This window comes from Cygnus olor, chromosome 2 (genome assembly GCF_009769625.2).
Source record: "Cygnus olor isolate bCygOlo1 chromosome 2, bCygOlo1.pri.v2, whole genome shotgun sequence".
Taxonomy (NCBI): domain Eukaryota; kingdom Metazoa; phylum Chordata; class Aves; order Anseriformes; family Anatidae; genus Cygnus; species Cygnus olor.
Window position 1 is genome coordinate 64,908,572 of NC_049170.1, and position 20,490 is coordinate 64,929,061.

General features: G+C 41.8%; 1 protein-coding gene across 2 annotated transcripts in view; it reads left to right on the forward strand.

Annotated features, from left to right (window-relative positions):
• Window positions 1-10,685, forward strand: part of GFOD1 (glucose-fructose oxidoreductase domain containing 1) — a 69,640-nt gene extending 58,955 nt beyond the window's left edge. For both annotated transcript variants that reach the window (XM_040547937.1, XM_040547938.1), the window contains exon 2: window positions 3,196-10,685. In XM_040547937.1, the coding sequence (XP_040403871.1) occupies window positions 3,196-4,115 (920 nt within the window). In that variant the 3' untranslated portion in view covers window positions 4,116-10,685. The remainder of the gene's footprint in view (window positions 1-3,195) is intronic.
• Window positions 10,686-20,490: the final 9,805 nt, after the last annotated feature.

Consider the following 20,490-nt stretch of genomic DNA (forward strand, 5'->3'; position numbering starts at 1 on the left):
CAGAACCTGCAGGCAGAATCACACATTTGCACCAGGCTGTCAGCATTGAGAAGGGTGATTTTCCTTTCACACTGCTCTCTGGTCTGCATGTGGCTGCTTTAGAGTCGCTCAAAGGGAAGGTGCCTTTTTTCCTTCTCCTTTTGTGAGGGGAGCACAGAGAGGAGAGCAAAAAAACGATGGCGATTTGATCATCCTGTTTCTTAGTCTAGTTGTATAAAAACACCAGAGTATTCCAGTAAATTAAATTAAGCAAACCTTTCATCTTCTCTCCATGTTTCAGGAAAGCTAACGTGTCTGCTTTCAGATTTGCAGCTACAGAGAAGACAAAGATTTGTAGTGTGCACACGCTCAAGTGCTGAACAGTGTCATGCTGGAAGAGCCTTGCACAAGCTTTAATGGAGTATAAAAGCTTTCTGGGCACCAAGCAAAAATCTGCTTAAATCCCTGACAGGGATGAGAGCACAGCATGTATTATCAGCATATTCACAGGCTCTAGGAACACTTGCATTTTGGATTTGCTGTAATTAACAGGTTTCAACCTTTTCAAAAAGGTTGAAATGGTGGAAGAAGTAAATACAGAACTCCACATTTTCCCTGTCTCCATAGAAATATTTAGGGCTCTTCCCTTTTCTTTGCACGTGTGCCTGACTTACATTGATCCTAACAACAATTTTTCTTGAATATAAGGAAAGTGAAATCCCATAAGCTTCTCTTTCATATTTATAATCATAATTCGGTACTTAGATTATGACAGCCCCAAGTGTTCCCTGCCAGTCAAGGACCAAGCCTCCACTGTGCATGATACTGAGCACACAGCAGCAAAAGGTTGTCCCCAGCCTCCAGTGCCCAGTGAAAGGACACCCTTTTCCTCACATGCACGTGTAGAGCTGCATATCTTGAGAGGTGAGTGCCTGCATAGACCCCAGATGAGATGTGAGAGACATCTCAGAGGCAGTATGATACAAGCTGCACTGGAGCAGAAAGTTGCATGTGTGGATCAGCAGTGAACAGGTCAGATCATGCTGTAGGGTGTGGGGGTTCTCTGGGAACAAGTAGCTATTTCAGGAAGATTTGACTGTAGGCAAGTTTTGACTGCCTAAGATTTCTCTTATTTTGATAACTAATTTGCCAGACTAAAATCTCTCTGCAAAGAGTCAGTAACTTGAGGAAGACTATTATATTAGTGATCTGTATCCTGGCATAGCTGGAGCTATCAGGGGAATACAGGGCAGGTGGATGAATGCAGTCTCTGATATCAAAGACATGCAGAAAAATATTATTCAGGAGCGGGAAAAAGAGTGCTAGAAGATTGAAAATATCAACTCAGTCACCAATAGTAGTCTGTAAAGATGAGAAAGAAAAGTGAGAAAGGAAGACCATGGCCATTGAGTAGAGGATTCCTATTTAGTATGAGAGGAAAGTGAGTATCTTTGTACTTATCTGATTATGTAGAAGGTAAATAGAAGCAAGTTGAAGGAAGATTTTTCCCTTTTTGTCTGTTACTAAATGTGAGTGCCACTTCAGTGGTGAAAGCCCTCACTCCAGTTTCAGCTACTCAAATAGCAGCAGACAAAGACTGGGAATTAGGCAGTGTGGATAAGCTGGTTATTGAATGTTTGGACTGTGACCCCGTTCTTCTTGCAGTCAGGGCTTTAAATATTCATATAAGCGGGCTCAGACAGATCCTTGCCATCTGTCTGTATTTATATGACTTCATCCAAACAGCTCCAAAACATGAAAAATTTTATCCTCACGACATCTCTTTAAAGAAAATGGAATTTCTCCTCTGTCTTAAGGGAAAAGGAATCAAAACACAAAGATTTAGTGATTTACCAGATTTATTAATCTGGACTCCAGCAGACGGGATCCAAATTCAGCCCTTCTAAATGCCAGGCCCAGCTATAGCCCCAGGTTCCCAAGGCAAAGATCATATTTAATGCTGTAGGGTGTTGTATGGCTCACATAATATTGCTCATTAAGCAAAAAAAAAGATGTATGTATGCAAGTATAAAGGCAAGTGGAGACTTTAAAACTTTTCTCTTTCTTTTATGCCATGTCAAAAGCCTTAAATAAAGGACAGGCCTTATATAAAGTCACTGCTCATTTATGCTGGTGACAGATGCCCCTGGTCTGATGCCTCTGGTCAATTAATGCTGAACCTGGGAAGGTGCAAAGTAATTTGTCCTTGGTCACATCCCATGTTGCTCTCCACAAGCTAGTTACTGCTATCGGCCTTTGGCTGTTACTTTGCTTCTCTGTCACTGTGTGTGTATGGGTACAGAATGAAAGTATTTGACAAGGAAAAATCAATAATAAAACCATTATTTAGGCATCTCAGCCTGCACTGCATTCAACTGCACACCTTGATGGTCAGATAAAACAGGATCACTGTGCAAGCTTCAGTAAACACTGTGCACATATGGGCAATTCTGTGAGGGAACAGATTGTCACAGCTACATTTGACCTGTTTTAAAGCAGTTGTGTCTCTCCCGTGGCACTGTGGATGCATTGATGACATTTTAGCAGAACTCCTTCAAAAAAAGGCCTGCCATTGTCAGAATAGCATGGCATTTTGTAAGAAGAAAGTTTAAAAACTTTAAATCATGCAACAAGTCCAGTACCTCTCCCTGTCTCCAGTGAGAGCATCTTAAACAGTCTGAACGGAAAGGATGATGGAACAAGATCATTGAGAAGACCAGCCCAGACTTTGTAGTGTACCTACATTAAATTACTGTGGACATGAGGTTGTGTGACTCGTACGCCTCAGGGTTTTGAATGTGAAGCTCAGATTCAGCTCCTGGAAGCACCCTCCATAGGCAGGATATCACAGAAGAGACATCTGTGAGATGGCAGAGTTGAGGGATTTAGTTTTGTGCCAGCTCCCAGAAGGTGGCAAATGTGGAGTAGTAGTCCACTTTATCTTAGCTTACTTTCTTATCTGTCCAGACCCTTGCTTTCATGCTATTTTTAGGCAGGAGTGCATTTTAAGAACAAAAAGGAATGCATTTTCACTGTGGTGCTAAAGAAACTGTTACATGCATGCCAGAGGGAATCTTTGTACCTTTAGCACAATATTGAAGTATTTTATTCCTAGGATCTTTCTCCTTGACTTAGTCTGTAAGAGTAGCTGTGATTCTCTGAGTTTACTCAATCAATATATTTTCGTTGTTGACTTTTTTTGTAAATGTTTTTCAGGCATTGGAAAAAATGTCATCTGTGACCGAACAGCAACTCCCCTGGATGCCTTTAGGATGATGACTGCGGCTCATTATTACCCAAAGCTCATGAGCATCATGGGGAACGTCTTGCGCTTCCTGCCTGCCTTCGTGAAAATGAAGCAGCTGATCCAGGAGGGTTATGTGGGGGAGTTGCTGGTGTGCGAGGTGCAGGTTCACAGTGGAAGCCTGCTGGGCAAAAAGTACAACTGGAGCTGTGATGACCTGATGGGAGGCGGAGGTTTGCACTCAGTTGGCACCTACATTATCGACCTCCTGACCTTCCTCACCAGCCAGAAGGCCGTGAAGGTGCACGGCTTGCTCAAGACCTTCGTGAAGCAGACAGACCACATCAAGGGGATACGGCAGATCACCAGTGATGACTTCTGTACATTTCAGATGGTTCTGGAGGGTGGTGTGTGCTGCACAGTGACTCTCAACTTCAATGTCCCTGGGGAGTTCAAACAAGACATTATTGTGGTGGGTTCGGCAGGCCGGCTGATTGTAATAGGCACTGATCTCTATGGACAGAGCAACAGCTCTCCTCAACGGGAGCTCCTGCTGAAGGACTCCACGCCGGTCAGCAATTCCTTACTTCCAGAAAAAGCATTCAGTGACATCCCGTCCCCGTACCTCCGAGGCACCATTAAGATGGTTCAAGCTGTCCGGCAGGCATTTGAGGACCAGGACGACAGGAGGACCTGGGACGGGAGGCCTCTCACAATGGCTGCCACCTTTGACGACTGTCTGTATGCCCTGTGTGTGGTGGACACCATTAAAAAGTCAAACCAGTTGGGGGAGTGGCAGAACATTTCAATCATGACCGAGGAGCCAGAACTGAGTCCAGCATACTTAATCAGTGAAGCCATGCGGAAGAGCAGGATGTCTCTGTACTGCTAGCTCCACTCAGCTCCTAGGAGAGGATAGGAACCAGACAGCTCTTAAAGGAAATGGTAACTCAGCCCTTGTGAAGGGCTTGGGCATCTTGCAAACAGCTGAGGATATGGGGGGAGGAAATATGGTGTTTGGATCAATTAAACCTGTTGGTGGCTAAATACCAAAGTGGTAAGAAAGAAATGCCCAAAATGGATAGGAGAGTTAAGAGCTGACATAACTGTTTTAATAACAGTATTAGCTGGCTGATCGGAAAGATAAATCACGGACTCATCTCCTGCTTGCAGGTGCTTCAGATTATCCAGTTGTGTTTACTTTGAAAGGTTGGGAAGGTCCTTTTAGATTTTCCTGACGTACCAGAGGGCTGTGAAGGTACTGTCATGTCATCAAATTTTCTGTAGTCTCTGACATGAATGGTTCCTACCATGACAGCTGACACCACCATGCTGTACTACTGCACCTCTAACCAACACACAGAGTAACTGGACTTGGTGTGAAAGTGTTGGGTGATATAGAAAATCTTGGCAGCTCACTTTTCATACAGCTTTTTAGGAGCTTCTATGTGTTGGTTTAGTTAGTTGTTTTGTCATTTGTTTTAAAGCACAATTAAGTAGAAAAATGTGGCTTTTACAAAGCAGCCCTCAACTACAGTGCGTATGCCCTGGTGTTGAGGAAGCGAGGTTCTTCTGTGAGCTCACATTAAGCTGCAGCATTAGCTGTACAGACTTGCTGATGAAAATGGGTTGTGCAAAACCTTCGTGAATGTCAGGTGGCATGAAACAGTAGTGCTGGTGGGTTTTATTATACAGCTGAACTCAGGCTGGTCTTATGAAGGTTTACACTCAATTTCCTGTGTCTGGGACTCACTTTTGAGTGAATTCATCTCGCATTTCGGTTTTAGGTGGAAAACAGAAAATAGAAATCCAACAGAAAACCTTAGACAGTTCTTTTAAACCTTTGTGAACTCTCACTTGAGACGTTTACACCAACAATTAATTTCACATAGCTCAACCCAGGAGGTTTCATGTTCACCAAGTGGAGTGAGTCAAAAAAAAAAAGGGGGGGGGGGAGGAGATTTCCTGTCATTTCCAGGGAAACAATTACTTAAGACCCTCACTTCTCTAGCTGCTTAAAGTAGCTAGCTATTGGTACTGTAGTAATTGTTCCCTGTCATCAGTGCAGGGGTGGACAAACTCTTTTGATATGTTTGTCCTGTCCTTCTTTTTAATATTTTAGATTGCAGTCATGAAAGAATATATTCTTTCAGTTCTTAAAAGAATATAGTGAAAGGCACATGTGTTATCCCAGTAAATGGGGATACTGCTGTTCTGCATAAAGCTGCTCCTGTGCTTATGTGTGTACAGCATTAAGTCTTCAGATAGGAAAGAAGTAGAAAAAGTATATAGCATTAAATCATTTTAAAATTGATGAAAACCTTTTCAGTTTGTATTTTTTATTTTTGTTAATTTTGACTAGGGAAAAGAGGAAAACATTTGGATGAACAGTAAATTAAAAGAGAAAATATGACTCTCTTTCTCAAGGTCATTAGATTACTGTTGCCATCTTAGGTTAGAAAGAGAACCATCAGAATAATTTAGATTTTTTTAAAAAAGCACTAACAGTTTTAGTATTTTTAGGAGCACTAAGGGCTTCTGAAGAGCTCCTTCAAATGACTTCCTCTGATTGCTGTATCCTCCTGCCTGTCCTGTTCCGACTTTTAGTGCTGCAAATTAGGAAACTTGAATCCCACCTCAAAATTATTAGTGTGTGCTTAATTTTAAAGGGTGTGTACTTGTGACTTTTCATTAAATACTCCCTGAAGTGTAAGGACGCGACTAAAGAAGAAATGATGTGATACAACAAAATCACAACCAGAGAGTTGGCTTCTACCCATATTGTTCTGCCAGTTCTAGCATTTGTCTCTGGGGCACACCTCTTCTGCTAAGGCCTCGGGCAAGCTTTCATCGTTCCTTCTTGGAAGCAGCTCTTGACAAGTTTGGATGTTTTTCCTAGAATTGATTTCTCTGAGAATTCCTGTAGTGGTGTCTGTGCCAACTAGAATTTCCCATTGTAATTGTCATGGTATACCATGCTGTACAGTTCTAGCTCTTAAAAATGCACAGAAAAATACAGGAGATCAAATTTGATAAAGAAATCCTCTCTTTCCCCCGAAAAATTGAATTAGCCCCAAAGGGATCAAGGGAGAGTTTTTATATTGTAAGGCACAAGCCCTTTATTGAAAATGCTGGCAATTTCAAATCATGAATCTAAGCCCGGTGGATAAGAAAACATATGTCTAGTTAAATATCATCCCAAACTGGAACTAAGCATGGACCAAAATGTTAGTGAATCTTGCTTCTTAGTGGTTTGGCCATTGTGCTGGAATTGCTGCTCGTGTCTTCACACCTTGTTTTGGTTCACAAATGTGGACAGCTTTTCCTGTCTGCATTTTATTTGTTTCTGTGTCTTTCTGGGTTTTGTGATGCCAGCTGGAAGAAGATATGGTGGAATCATAGACAACCCCTCTGCAGTGAACCCAGGCAAAACGCAGAGAATAGGGATAGTACTACTGAGCTTGACCTTTCTGTCCTGGATCCAAAGCTTTAGGTGACACACATCATCAATCCCCTGTACAGACTTACCCATGCAGATATTGCTGATTAGCAGAAATAAAATCTAATGCTTTGCTTACATAGCCATCTGATGCTGGTATTAGTACCGGCTTATCAAATCCTGTACAATTCCCTTCGTGAGCACAGTGCTGCTCCCAGGATGAGCAGGGGCAGGGTGGGACCTCCTCTTCTGCCAGCAGCATAGATCTTATGCTAGATTTAGGTGAACTTGTTACCTCACTGGGACGGCAGCAGTAACTGCATACATTCAGGATTGTATGACAGTTTTTCCATTCTGAGGAGGTGAAGGTGCTATAGTGTCGCTTGTAAAGATACTAAACTTCCACCTGGCTAAGAGGAGCAAGGACTTGGTTTATTTGAAGAACAGGTATTACTATTCTAAAAATAAATGTTACTTTACAGTCTGGGATCTTTCTTGGCAGTATGAAACCACCTGCTCCTTTGGTAAAGTTGAAAGTACATTGAATTGCCCTAAGTAGCCTCTGGAGTTCACGCTGGGTTTAAGAATTTGAGCAGGAGTTAGAAGAGATGTACTTGATTGAACTCAAAAGCGGTACCGCACCAGGGAGCATATATTTGGAATTGCACTTTTAATGCTGTTCGTTAATGCAGTGCCACAAGATTTGAGATGAACGCTGCTAGAATTGGTGCAGGCCTAATAGCCAAACTGAGGCTACTGCTGGAATTTACAGTAGCCCCCAAACGAGCATGTTCATATACTAGATGAGAAATGTTCATTCCTCTTTCCTAGGGCTTCTGTTGAGAGGCTCTTTCCTTTGCCATCTACCTGTGCACATTGTATACTGAACATTATGGTCTGTTGCTAAAGACAAAAAGAACCAAAGGGGAGAGCCTGGGTGAAGTGCTCTGCTGCTCTGCAGAGGTCTCTTCCAGTGCTGGGTTGGTCAGCTGAGAGACGATGTCCTAGTTTCAGTGGGAATTGTTTGGGCTCCACAGCAGGGGAAGGGCAACCCTTCACTGTGTCCCTGTGCAACAGCAGGGGAGAGCTGAAGCTCTTCCAGGTGCAACAGGGAGAATGGTAGTTGCAGCAGCAAGTGGAGGGAAGGTGTGCCTGCAGCCTGGTACCTACGTGCCCATACCAAAGGGGAAAATGCGCTGGTGGTGCAGAGGGTGAGATCTGCTCCGCCTGAGGGTGAGAGCAGCAGCCTTGCTCCACCTCTGTGCTTGGGAGCCCCAGGAGGGGCCCTGCCCTTAGCAAAGCAGCATCTGTCCTGTGCTCCTGGTAGATGCGTGCACATCCTCAGTGCTGACCTCGTTCAAGTTCCACGTGGAGATGAAGAACTCTGCAAGAGCTTTAGGGTTTCCTATATCTAATATCTTGCATGTTTTAAATTACTAGTATTTTGGCTGTCTAGATACAAAATACTGAGTAGAGATGATAGGTCCTTACCCATGCAGCCTATAAGGCAGAGAATCAGGGCTTGCATAGACAAATTCAGGCCCAGGATGGACTGCTGCAGAGTTCGTCCTTTGCTTTGGCTGAAAGCATGAGAAATTCCTGCCCAGCCAACACAGGGCAATCAGAGGCACTCTCCACTTTGTTCTTAGTGTTTCCTTCTTTTGGATAGCTTTTGAATCACAGTGACTGTACGAGTTAACAGCTGTCCTGGAAGTTCAGCCATTCAAAAAAGGAGGCTTTTCTGCTCTGTGTGGTCACAGCACAAAGATAGTTCAATTCTTTGTTACCTTGTTCATTTCTGTGACCATACAAAGGGGAAAAGACCCAGACAATTGAAAATGACTACCAAAAAAAAGCAGATTTTATTTCATGGGTAAAGATAAGCATAGTATTGTGTCTTCACAGAGATTCAGAAATTGCTGATGACAATTTCTTGTTGCTGAGAAATTTTAGATTTGACTTTTATCTATTACCTTCAGTGTAAAGTATCACAAATTACAAAGTCTCTTCACTGTTAAGTTCTGTATTTACAATGGTTTAAAAGCATCCAGTAGATTTTGGGCTTTGTGCAAATACCCAACACATTGGCCTGATGCTCCAGTGACCTAGTGAAGTACCTTTAAGTACGTATGAAAAAACACTGGACTGTTTGACCTCTATAGTGCTCTCAGGGTATTTAGGACTAGTTGTGAAATGGCAGGATTATTCAGGACAGCAGTTTCTTGTTGTTAAAGTTTTTACTTGTGGGGAGCAAAGCTTGTAGATTTTAGAGATGATGTATGACTGAATAATAATTGGCAGTCATTTCTGCTTCTAAATTTCCTCTCTCTTGAGCTGCTGGTGAAGTCTGTCCAATAAAAACAATTTCCCCTTAACAATAACTGCCCACTTCCATTTGCTCATGAAAAGAAATTTTCGGTAGATGGGACTATACCTAATGCTGCATTCATGATCCTTTGTCATAACCTCATGACTTACTGAGCATATGAAGCCAGAGCCCAGGCAAGTAATGACTTTCTCAAATCTGCCAAACAAAGCAATGGGGTTGGCAAGTGAAGGGTATCAGCTTAGGTCAAACTGAAATAGCTTCTATTCATCATTTTCAGTTAAATGAGTAAACAAAATTGCTATAGTCAATCCAAAATTGAACACAAAATGTGTTTGTAGGTGGTCTTTTTTCTTTTTTTTTTTTTTTTTCTTTTGGGTTTAAGTACCATTTTTAAAGATTACTGTTTTGAAATGAAGTTTAAAAAAAAATCAATTTTACTATGTTTTGGCATGTGTGAAATTGACCATTTGGGGTTGCAGGTTTTTTGTTTTAAGTTCACGCTTTAAAAAATCCCATCCACGTTCAGTGGATTCAGCTGCCCTTGGGCAGGTTTGGCTCTGATCCTGCAGTCTTGCGGTGTTGTGCAGTGACCCCATTCCAGCATCTGAATTTGGCCATCTGGGTTTCATTTGTGTCTTCTTGTGGCAGAGGGAAAACTGGTTCATTACATGGTGTTGGCTGTAGATGATCAAAAAACTTTTTGCAGCAGTGCCAGCCATCGTCTTTAAAAGCACTTAAATCTATTAATGTGTTTACTGTGGTCATTTATGACCTTGCAGAAGTGTGCTACCATCCATTACTCCCTTTTCCTTTTACATCATCCATCAGACTTGCTTGCCTCCCCCTTCTTTCCTTCTATTGCAAGTCACGAGGCGGGTCTCTCTTGTTTCCCACTAGGTTTACTCTCAGTCTGTTACACATGGCATACAGGGTGGTTGACATATGACTTGAAGTAACTCCTAATACAAACTCATTAAAGATGTCAACAATGCAAACCATTCAAGTACATGGCATACCTGATGCCCAGCTAGGGCAGGAATCAAAGCTTCCTGCTGTGTCGTGCTTCACAAATTACACTCACTGTTTCTGTCTGTACTGGTTTTCTTTTATTTGATTTTGAAAATGGGAGTATGTTCAGTTTGTTGCTGTGTCAATATTAAGTATATATTTATTGTTTTTCAGACATATATATAAATATATATATAAAATGTCAACGCATGGGAATATGTACAGTAGATATTTTAAAGAGCTATTTATCAAGAAAAATAAGTGTTAAAAGTAAACAGAGTTTATATTTTATATATTATGTAGATAGAAAAAAAAGTGTTTAAATTATAGTAGGACTTTTGGGGGCGGGGGGTGGGGTTGGAGAAATGGACAAGGACTGGTTCTAGCATTTTAAATAGCCAAACTACTTTGTACGGAAGCTGCCTGCTGTGCCTCTCAGCTGCAATATCTGTTTGTTTCTTCTTCTGGAAGATGATGTGCATTGTTACTTTTACATTGCTTGGGGAATGTAGTTAGTTTATTCTCAGCCAACTGGTATGTGCTGCTTAAAACATGGTTTTCTGGTGTTCTGCATATTTGCATTGATGGATTAAAAGGATCTTAACTGGCAAATAAAGACATAAAAGGATGTGATCCGAGCTGCCTGTCATTTTTCCCCGCAGTTGTATTGGTAGTAACCATCACTTTCGCCAGCTTTCTAAGTTCAGCACATCTGAGAAAAAACAGTCTTTGTGTTTGGGGGTGGGGGCTGTGGTGGAAGGAAAGAGGGAAGACAGAATTAGCACTGAGCTATTTGAGGGCTTAATGCTACAGCAACGCCTGAACTAATGCCTGCTATGTGATACGTCCTGGGGAGACAGCCCGTTTTATTGCCAAAGGGTGCCATCAAAGGTAGAGCATCCAGTGGCATAGCAAAATGGGGGTGTAGTACACCCCTAAAGAGCACAGCCTGGAAATCCTTTCAGGGCCCTTCTCCTTACCTCCCCATGGGTGTCCTGGGATGCTTTTGCCTTCCTCATCCTCGGCTGCCTCCAGTGACTTCCCCATGCCTACCCAGCCCTCACTCCCATACCTCCTAAGGAGCTTTTAACTCCAGCCCCTCTGATGCTGGATGAAACCTCACCAAGTACAAAGCAGAATATCATAAGAAGCAGTGGGAAATTCTAGGCTCTGAGGAAGGATTCATTGCCTTTATTACTGACTGTAAAAAGGCCACAACATTCCCTATGCTGTGTTTTCTGTTTTACAGCAGAGCGTGCAGAATGACATTGGGTTCTGCTCGTGCCAGTGCTCACTCATTTCCCGGGCACCAGGACAGTACAGCGAGTCTGGGGCACCAAACTGTGAATGGGGGGGAAATCACAACCACTTACAATGCACCCCCACACCCCTATATCACACGATCTTGTGAACAGTATATATATATATATACTTTTACATATATGAAAATAAACAGAGAGGGTATAGCATTTACTTCAACCCAGAAATGCAGCTTGGTTGTAATTTTTACTACTACCATAGAACCTATAATATTTTTAAAATGTACCAATGTTTATATACACATAAAATGCGCTTTTATCAGTTTTCATACAGATTGTTTTCTTAGGCTGAAGAGGAGGAGAGCACGAGGCCAAGGAAGAATTGGTGCCCAGAAAGACTGAGCATAACCTTGCTCAGTCAGGCTTCCAGACCAGCATCTCCAACTGATAAGTTAGCCACTGAAATAAAACAGGGCCAAATTTTATGGCATATTCTTTCCAATCAACTTCATAGTAACACCAGGCCTACTTCCATTTCAAAAGCTAAAACATAAAAATATTTGGAAAACAGCACCTAGGGGAACAATTCCTATGAAAGAAAATGTCAGAGATACAGTGGGATTATTAGTACCCAGTTTCAACACCCACAGTACTTAACTATATAGGTAAGTGCAAATGCGACAGCAGGTATAAAAATACCACGCTAATGAGGCTATAGAAACATGAAGGTAAACATTTTCAAATGTGGGTCAGTATAGTGAGTTATGTATGTGTAGATTTATGAACCCAGGTAAGAGTTCTGCTATTAAACGTAGGTAAAATGTGAAAATGTATGTGGGGAGGGAAACCTCTTGCCATTTTCCATAGCTTTTGTGAACTGAGGCTTCCACAGTCCCACCAGCTTCTTCTGCTGTTTTCCAGAGCCCCTGCTGATGAGCAGCTCTGTGGTAAAAACAATGGGTGGCTTGTAGCCATAAGTATTAATCAGGCAAATGTTAAATGCATTGCATTGTCCTCTTTGGGAACAAAAAATTTGCTGTGGCAGGGATTATTAAAAAATGTTGTGCCAAAGAGAAGCAGCACTGAACACCTTCATGACTGATTGCTGTCGGGTGGTGGGTAGCCGTGAAGCTCTCTGTGATGCTGTGCTGCTGCTGTGATACCGGCGTTTCAGTGCGGACATAAAGGATGGACAGGACAACAGGGCCTTCTCTGCCCCATGTAATACTCCAGACTGGCTCCAACGGAGGATGGACAGCATGGCTGTGCCTCTTGCAGCCTGTCCTGAGGCTGGTGGCCGGGGGAACGGCTGCCACAGCCCAGCAGCACCCACAGCACCTCCTGCTTGGCCTGCTCAGGCCCACATGCCTGTGCTGGTCACTGCTGCTGCCATCAAGTTCAGCGTGGAAGAAGAAAATCTCCATCACACAGCCCCAGGAGGAGGCCCACTAATACTGGCTAATGCTTATCACCTGCATATTTATTGTTTTTTGTAATATATTTTCCCCTTGGGAATGCTCCAAGTAGTGAACTGAGCACCACAAATCTTGGTGTGGCCCCACATCTTTGCTATAAAATGAACAATTGTGGCAATCTACTTGCAGCTACAACTCCATGAGCTGGTTCCCAAGAGATGAGACTGGGCTGCTGGCAGATGGAGAGCACCAGTCCTCACTCCTGGCCCCAGCTTTGTTCCTGCATTCCCTGAGTACTGGCACCAGAGAGCGTCTGTGCAGCCATATGGTTCATGTGATCCGATTTAGCTGGAAACCCAAAACGTGTTTTTTCACTGGATCAGTTTTTAGGCAGATCTGTTCCCTGATCTGATTCATTATCAACAGCAATTTATGACAGATCACTTTAATAACAGAATGTAAATAGAAACCAGGTTGCCAGGTTGCCTGACTGCCAGAAATGTGATTTTTCTTTTCCCCCCATTGGATGAAAGATTCAGTATAGTAACTGTAGAATAATAAACAAGTCCAAAAAAAAAAAAAAAAAAAAGGATGGGGATGTGGTCTATCTTGACTTCCGTAAGGCTTTTGACACTGTTTCCCACAGCATTCTCCTCGAGAAACTGGCTGCTCTTGGCTTGGACTGGCATACGCTTTATTGGGCTGGAAACTGGCTGGGTAGCTGGGCCCAAAGAGTTGCGGTGAATGGAGTTAAATCCAGTTGGAGGCTGGTCACTAGTGGAGTCCCCTAGGGCTCAGTACTAGGGCCAGTTCTCTTTAATATCTTTATCGATGACCTGGATGAGGGGATCGAGTACACCCTCAGTAAGTTTGCAGACGACACCAAGTTAGGTGCGTGTGTCGATCTGCTCAAGGGTAGGAAGGCTCTGCAGGAGGATCTGGATAGGCTGGACCGATGGGCTGAGGCCAACTCCATGAAGTTCAACAAGGCCAAGTGCCGGGTCCTGCACCTGGGGCGCAACAACCCCAAGCAGAACTACAGGCTGGGAGATGAGTGGTTAGAAAGCTGCCTGGCGGAGAAGGACCTGGGAGTACTGGTTGATAGTCGGCTGAATATGAGCCAGCAGTGTGCTCAGGTGGCCAAGAAGGCCAACAGCATCCTGGCTTGTATAAGAAACAGTGTGGCCAGCAGGACTAGGGAAGTGATTGTCGCCCTGTACTCAGCTCTGGTGAGGCTGCACCTCAAGTACTATGTTCAGTTTTGGGCCCCTCGCTACAAGAAGGACGTCGAGGTGCTTGAGAGAGTCCAGAGAAGGGCAACGAAGCTGGTGAGGGGTCTGGAGAACAAGTCTTACAAGGAGCGGCTGAGGGAGCTGGGATTATTCAGCCTGGAGAAGAGGATGCTCAGGGGTGACTTTATCGCTCTCTACAGGTACATTAGAGGAGGCTGTAGCGAGGTGGGGGTTGGTCTATTCTCCCACATGCCTGGTGACAGGACGAGGGGGAATGGGCTAGAGTTGTGCCAGGGGAGGTTTAGGTTGGATGTTAGGAAGAACTTCTTTACCAAAAAGGTTGTTAGGCATTGGAATGGGCTGCCCAGGGAAGTGGTTGAGTCACCATCCCTGGAGATCTTTAAAAGATGTTTAGATGTAGAGCTTAGTGATATGGTTTAGTGGAGGACTTGTTAGTGTTAGGTCAGAGGTTGGACTAGGTGGTCTTGGAGGTCTCTTCCAACCTAGAATATTCTGTGATTCTGTGAAAAAAATTTTAGGTTCTGCATTCCCATAAGAAAGGATATACACATAAGCAAATGTTTCCTAGGAAAGTGGAGGCCCTCTCCTCCAGACGTTGATGCACAGTTATCTATGCTGCAGAAGTGGTGTACATACAGAGTCTTAGAGAAGCTTTTCAGAGTCTGCTCTGATCTGTTTTAATAACTCTGCCTTTTACAGTCAATCAAATCTTGCACACTAAAGGCTTTTGCAGAAATTATATCTCATCCAGGCAATGATGACTGCCTCTGAACGCAAGTGGCTTTGTTGCTTATGCAAATACATTTTACCCAGCATTTCAGCCAAACCTGAAAAAGCTCACACCTACTTTTCAGTCCTCAAGAATGCAGAGATAGCTGGAAATGGAGCTTGACTTACAAAATGCATAATGCATTTTGTTTGATGGCTTTTTTTTCCTACTGTTGCTGCTAAATTGCTAGATTTTATTTTTTTAACATTTCTTTTCAGTGGTGCTAGTTGTTATAACTTCTGAAGTATCTGGTTTAAAAAAAGAAAAAAAAAAAAAAGACACTCCTTACCGTGACAAACTCATCAGATCAAGAAGGAAGGTAATCACACAGGCAGATTCACAAGAAATGCAAGAAACACAAATGTTCCCAGGTGCTGACGACTAATTCTCTGTCCTGTCAAATTCTTAGAAATATTCCAAGCATGATTTTTGGCTTAGATCAATTTATATTTTTCTGTATCATTCCTGTGTCACTGTTTGGAAGTTAGCACACAGCAGAGACTATTCCCACCAAGCAAGTTACTTGTAACCACCCCCTTTTGGAGATTATGAAATTAATAATAGGGATGTGGGCCATTCTGTACGAATTGGCCTTGGTGCCAGAGAGAGGTGGCCCCAGGCCACTTTATCTGCTACTATGGATGTAGCTTAGATGTGAGAGCTAATTGGAAGAACTGGAGGATGTTGGTATTAGAAAATTACTGCATTAAAAATGAGTCTATCTCTGTCGCAGAGCTAGGAAGTTCAGCAATAAACTGTGCTGAGCTGTTTCAGCTGAACGTATTTTGGTTAAAATAGACAATTTTTCCATTTCCTGTTCTATGCCTTTTGCTTGCATTTCCGTAACAGCAGAATCAATTTCCCATAGGACACCCTGCCCTTCTGGCTACAGAAATTGCTAGCTCTGAATAATTTCTGTTTAGGACTACAGAAGGAACAGGGCCTCCATGGAAAAGGGACTGAGTCACTTGCTGATTAGACAAAGCTCACAGCTATCCACCCACATTTGGCAAACTGCTTCCTTAAAAGCTTACTGCTTTCATGTGCTTGAAGTACCTTGAAAACATTAACAAGTCCCCACAAAATGAGCTCTTGTGATTATCTCCATTTTGCAGCTGGCAAGGTGGAGGCAGAGGTGAAGTTGGTGGGATGTCTCTGAAGAATTTCTCTTTTCTATTAATTTCCTGTTTGTTTGTTTGTTTTCTTCTTTTGTTTTTCTGAATTAGATTTGCTTTCTCCCTGTGGCTGAACCCATGACTTGAAATGTTGCTGTCAGAAGGCCCTCCAAATGTCCAAGAGTAAAATTTCTCATTGTAGACCGGGTACGAGTTTAGGTCTTTATGGAATTTCAGCTTGCTTGGAGATAGTTTTGCAAATACTATTTTTTTAAAAAACAGTTTTTATTTACTTGCAGCTTCTTAGTATTTTTAATGGCATTTTTTGTAGTTATTTTTTTCTCCTTTTATGGACTGACAGGTCTGAATTGTTTAGCATTAAAAAAGATTTTAAAACTGGAAGATTTGAAATCGCAAGCTGCTATTTTAAAATACATGTGGAGATATTTGTGTTTGTAACAGGATCTCAGTGGTTTTATGAAGGAGGTACACACCATTCATGATTTTAACCTTGTCTTTTGAAAACTAGAGACAAAATGGTAAACCATGCTCTCCAAGGCCACACAGAGCACATCTATGACATTCAGATACTAGATCCTGCTGCTTTAATTTCTAGTTCCCTTTAAATAGTTCTTAAGCTTAATATAATTCTCATACATTATAATTAATATAGTCATATATAATTAATGTCTAATTAGCTGCTGTGGTTTGTGAATGCCAAATAAGCTAGTGTTGTCTGCACAGTCTAAGTTCAAATCCATCAGTTTATAAAAGTGCTAGCAACACCAAAGCCAATACCAGCAGCTTTATCTAAGTGAATAAATTTTGTGCAGCCCTATCTGTGGAGGGGAAGATGAGAGACACTGCACTCTCCAAACATTGATTTTAAAACCAAGCTTATAAAATCAGCAGCAGATCTATGTGCTCACCAGGAAATCACTAAAACAATGAATCAGCCTGGAAAAGTCCAAGTCACGCCACAGTTCTGTTCGACATTTCAAGAAAGGGTGTTAACCCTACAGTTCACACTGCTCAGTTTGGCAAGGATTTCTGGTAAAAACAAAACAAAACAAAACAAAAAACACTTCATAGGTAATTCCTTTTATTTCCCACTGGTAAATTCTCAGCGCTAATAGCAGCAAATCATCACCTGGAGAGGCAGAAGACAATCATCCCAGTGTAATTTGGGAATTTATGAGGTAAATTGTTCAGTGTTTTTTACGGTTTTCCATTATTCCCCTTGACAGCAACCAGTAAGCAGGACATTGGCACTACTTCTAGTGACTATGAGAAATGGACCTAGAAGGCTGAGAGAGAAAACCATGATCAGGAGGGAGGTGGAGACTATTTTGTCTTATCACAAAACAAACACCACTCAGCCATTCCGGTTTAACGGCTTGTCTTCATTACATTCATTGTGTTAAAACAAGCCTCAGAACCATGACTGATATAATTTAGAGTAATTAATTAGTTGCTGCTCAATCCTTTAAATGAGTGTGCTAGCAAAGTCCTCTGAGCTCCACCGAGATCAAAAGCCAGCTTGTGTACAAGGTTCCCCACCCGCCTTGGTAGGCAGGCTTTTTGAAAGAAGGTGATTAAGTGACAAATTACTCTTTGGGGGTACCACTTCTGGGTATGCTGTGTGGCTTTGGTTGGATCTGAGCCTTTCACCCCTCATTAGTGATCCCAGCGAAGTCACTGGGTTAGGTTCTTGCTGTTGATCCTAGGGAGCAGATTGGAGCTATTTTGATTTTTATTTTTTTAATGTTATATTAGAGCTATCAGATAACACAGGCTATTGAACTCGATGGCCAAATCCTCAAGCACAGTCACCCGTTGCTGCTCTCACTGCGGGTGCTGGCAAAGAAGGGTGGTAATGGTTGAGCAACACCGACTGCTGGGACCTGGCTGTTAAAATGCCGCCTTGAAACCCTGGCCAAGTGCTCGCTGTAGAGAATGTCTGCTTCAAATCTTCCCAGGGACTGAAACAAACTGTCTCCACCTTCATCTTGGGTCACAGGACTCAAGAGGAGTCAAACTCTTTGTAACTCCTCCTTCAGTCCACTGCACTGTGCAGCTTATCCAGGCCCTAAAGTTTTGGGAGTGCTTGGTTGAATGAGGTATGCAGATCCAACCTCCATAGCCAGCTGGTGACCTTGGATTAACCTCTAGGCACACTTCTGGCTTTGATACGAGGAGAAGTGCTGTAAGGATAAAACATGGTCCTAACTCCAACTTGCTGTCTCATGTTTGTGGCAAGTACTTTCACATTGCCACAGTTTTTGCTCCATCTCTGGCCATATAGCATAATCATAATAGCTATACCTGATCTGTATGCATGATCTCTTCATTAAGACTCTCAAGGCCTGTCATTTAATTTTCCCCATGTGCCTAAACTGACCAACATTTGTCTCATTATCATCTCATTGTCCCATCTGAATTAAAGAGAAACCAAACAGAGAAAAGATTATTTGGGACTATTCAATTATTTGTTATTACGTTGTGCCCCAAATATGCCATGCTCACTGACAGAACAAAGCACGTTTTTTTTTACTATTTAAAAACTCACAACTCTTTTTTCAGTCAAAAACATCAATAACATCCTTTGAACTCAGCTACTAGTCAGGTGTGTAGAAGAATCAGGGCATGCATGGTTGATATCTGAGGTTAAGCAAAATATCCAAGTTATGATTGGAACCCAGAAGACATCCTAAAAAATCACTAACATGGTCTTAAAACAAATCCATTTACTACTGGAGTGAGCAACTGCATTTTGTTATTCCCTTAGTAATTGTCTTGCAGTTTCCACATGTCTTCAGGCAAAAGCATGTCTTCTCTGAAGTGCTCTCATTCTCTGACAGAAAGGGAAAACAGAGAAGTAGGACACATCTGCACTCAGCTTTCCCAGTTCAGCTGCTCATCAGGTGTTTTTGGCCCTGTGGGCCTTTACTTTGCTGCCATCTGGGGATGTGTATTCATGATTACAAAGATAGTGTTTGGTCTGCTTGGAGACAGACCTGGTGCTGCCATGCTGAAATGAAAGGCTAGGTTCCCTTTTGCTGCCAAATTGTTTTATGATATTTTTATTACCCCAGAGTGTTTTTGTTTTGTTTTGTTTTTCATCTCACTTCAATGAGGGATTGAGTTGGAAACATTTATAGCTCCAACATTTGCATTCTTCTCCCAGGTAGAATGGAGACAGCAGAATGATGCTGTTTTGGCCAGGAGATGGGGTCAAGCTTTTCTCGATCTGCTGATGGTCATAATGAAAAGGTTTTGTGAATGTGTAAGTAAATTGTCCTTTCCATTAACATAGCCCTACTCACCATCTGGAACTGTTCAGGCTCCTGAAGAAACAGGAGATTGTATATTAGAAAAGCTGAAATTACCAAATTTATAACTCCATTCCAAAACATTAATCATGTCCTACTACAATAGGAACAAGGGATGGTGCATCAGCAGACTGAAAGTATGCACTAGTTTTGATATACAGTGAAGATGTCCTCAGCCAAGTGTCCTTAAAAGAAAGAAGCGAATCTTCAGTTAGTTCAGAGCAAATGAAACTCACCTGAAAACTTTGCTTATTTTTTATATGTTACAGTATGCATTTAATGACATAGAAATATGGACCTCTGTGCTGTGTAAAATCAATGTTCCATTGCTTTGCATTTTCATCTTCTTTTGGTAATTTCACACAATAAGGTGTGCTTCCAGTAACCATCTGCAATTCAGATAGGTCAGGCATACATGAGAGAACAAAGCCCAAAACACTTTCCAAGATTCAACAGCACAAAACTCCTATAAAATTATTCCAGCTTTAAGAGCAAAAGCATTACTTTTCAAGAACCATGGGCACAACACAGTTCATATTTTGCAAGAAAGAAAAACATTAGCAATGCCCTTTTGGCTTCCTTCTCATGTGACTTTATACGTCAGTGAGTAATTCACTTTTGCAATACAGACCTATCACTAGAAAATACAAATGCATTTATACTCAAATTAACAGATAAAGGTGAGAGATGCAGTATGCTAGCAGGATGCTAATTATTTTGGCTTTACTATCTGAGGTAATTCCAAGTCAATTCCAAACCTGTTCCTCTTTTATGTGTTATATCTTTTTGGATGTTATTGCACTTAAAAAAACCTAACATTTAGGTTATTATTGTTCCAAGAGATGCCTTGGAAGGTATTATTGATTAAAGGTAATTTAACCAATCAATATTATTATAAACAGTCTTTCACTCAGCTGATTGACTCCTGCAGCTATTCATAATGAAATTCTGCTTTCATTTACAATGGCAACTAATAGATTCCATTGGTAAGAATGAAAATACTTCATCTCCCTAGACAAAGGACAATCAGATCATTGTTTGGTTTATGAAAATGTAGGCAGTTTAATATGTTGATTAAAGTAATGCAAACACCTGTGTGCTTTGCAACACTGATTTACAGCACATAGAGTCATTTAGCCATTTTCAGTGCAGGTAGATGTACAAGGGTAGTTATAAAGAAATAAGGCAGTTAAATAAAGATGGATAAATATAAATAAAATGTAGATAAATATAAATAAAATATAGAAAACATAAATAAAATAAAGAAAATAGTAAGCATGTCCAAATGTTTATAGGGCTGTCTTTCTTAAAAAAATAGGTTTGCAGGCTTTTTTTTCACTTTATATCT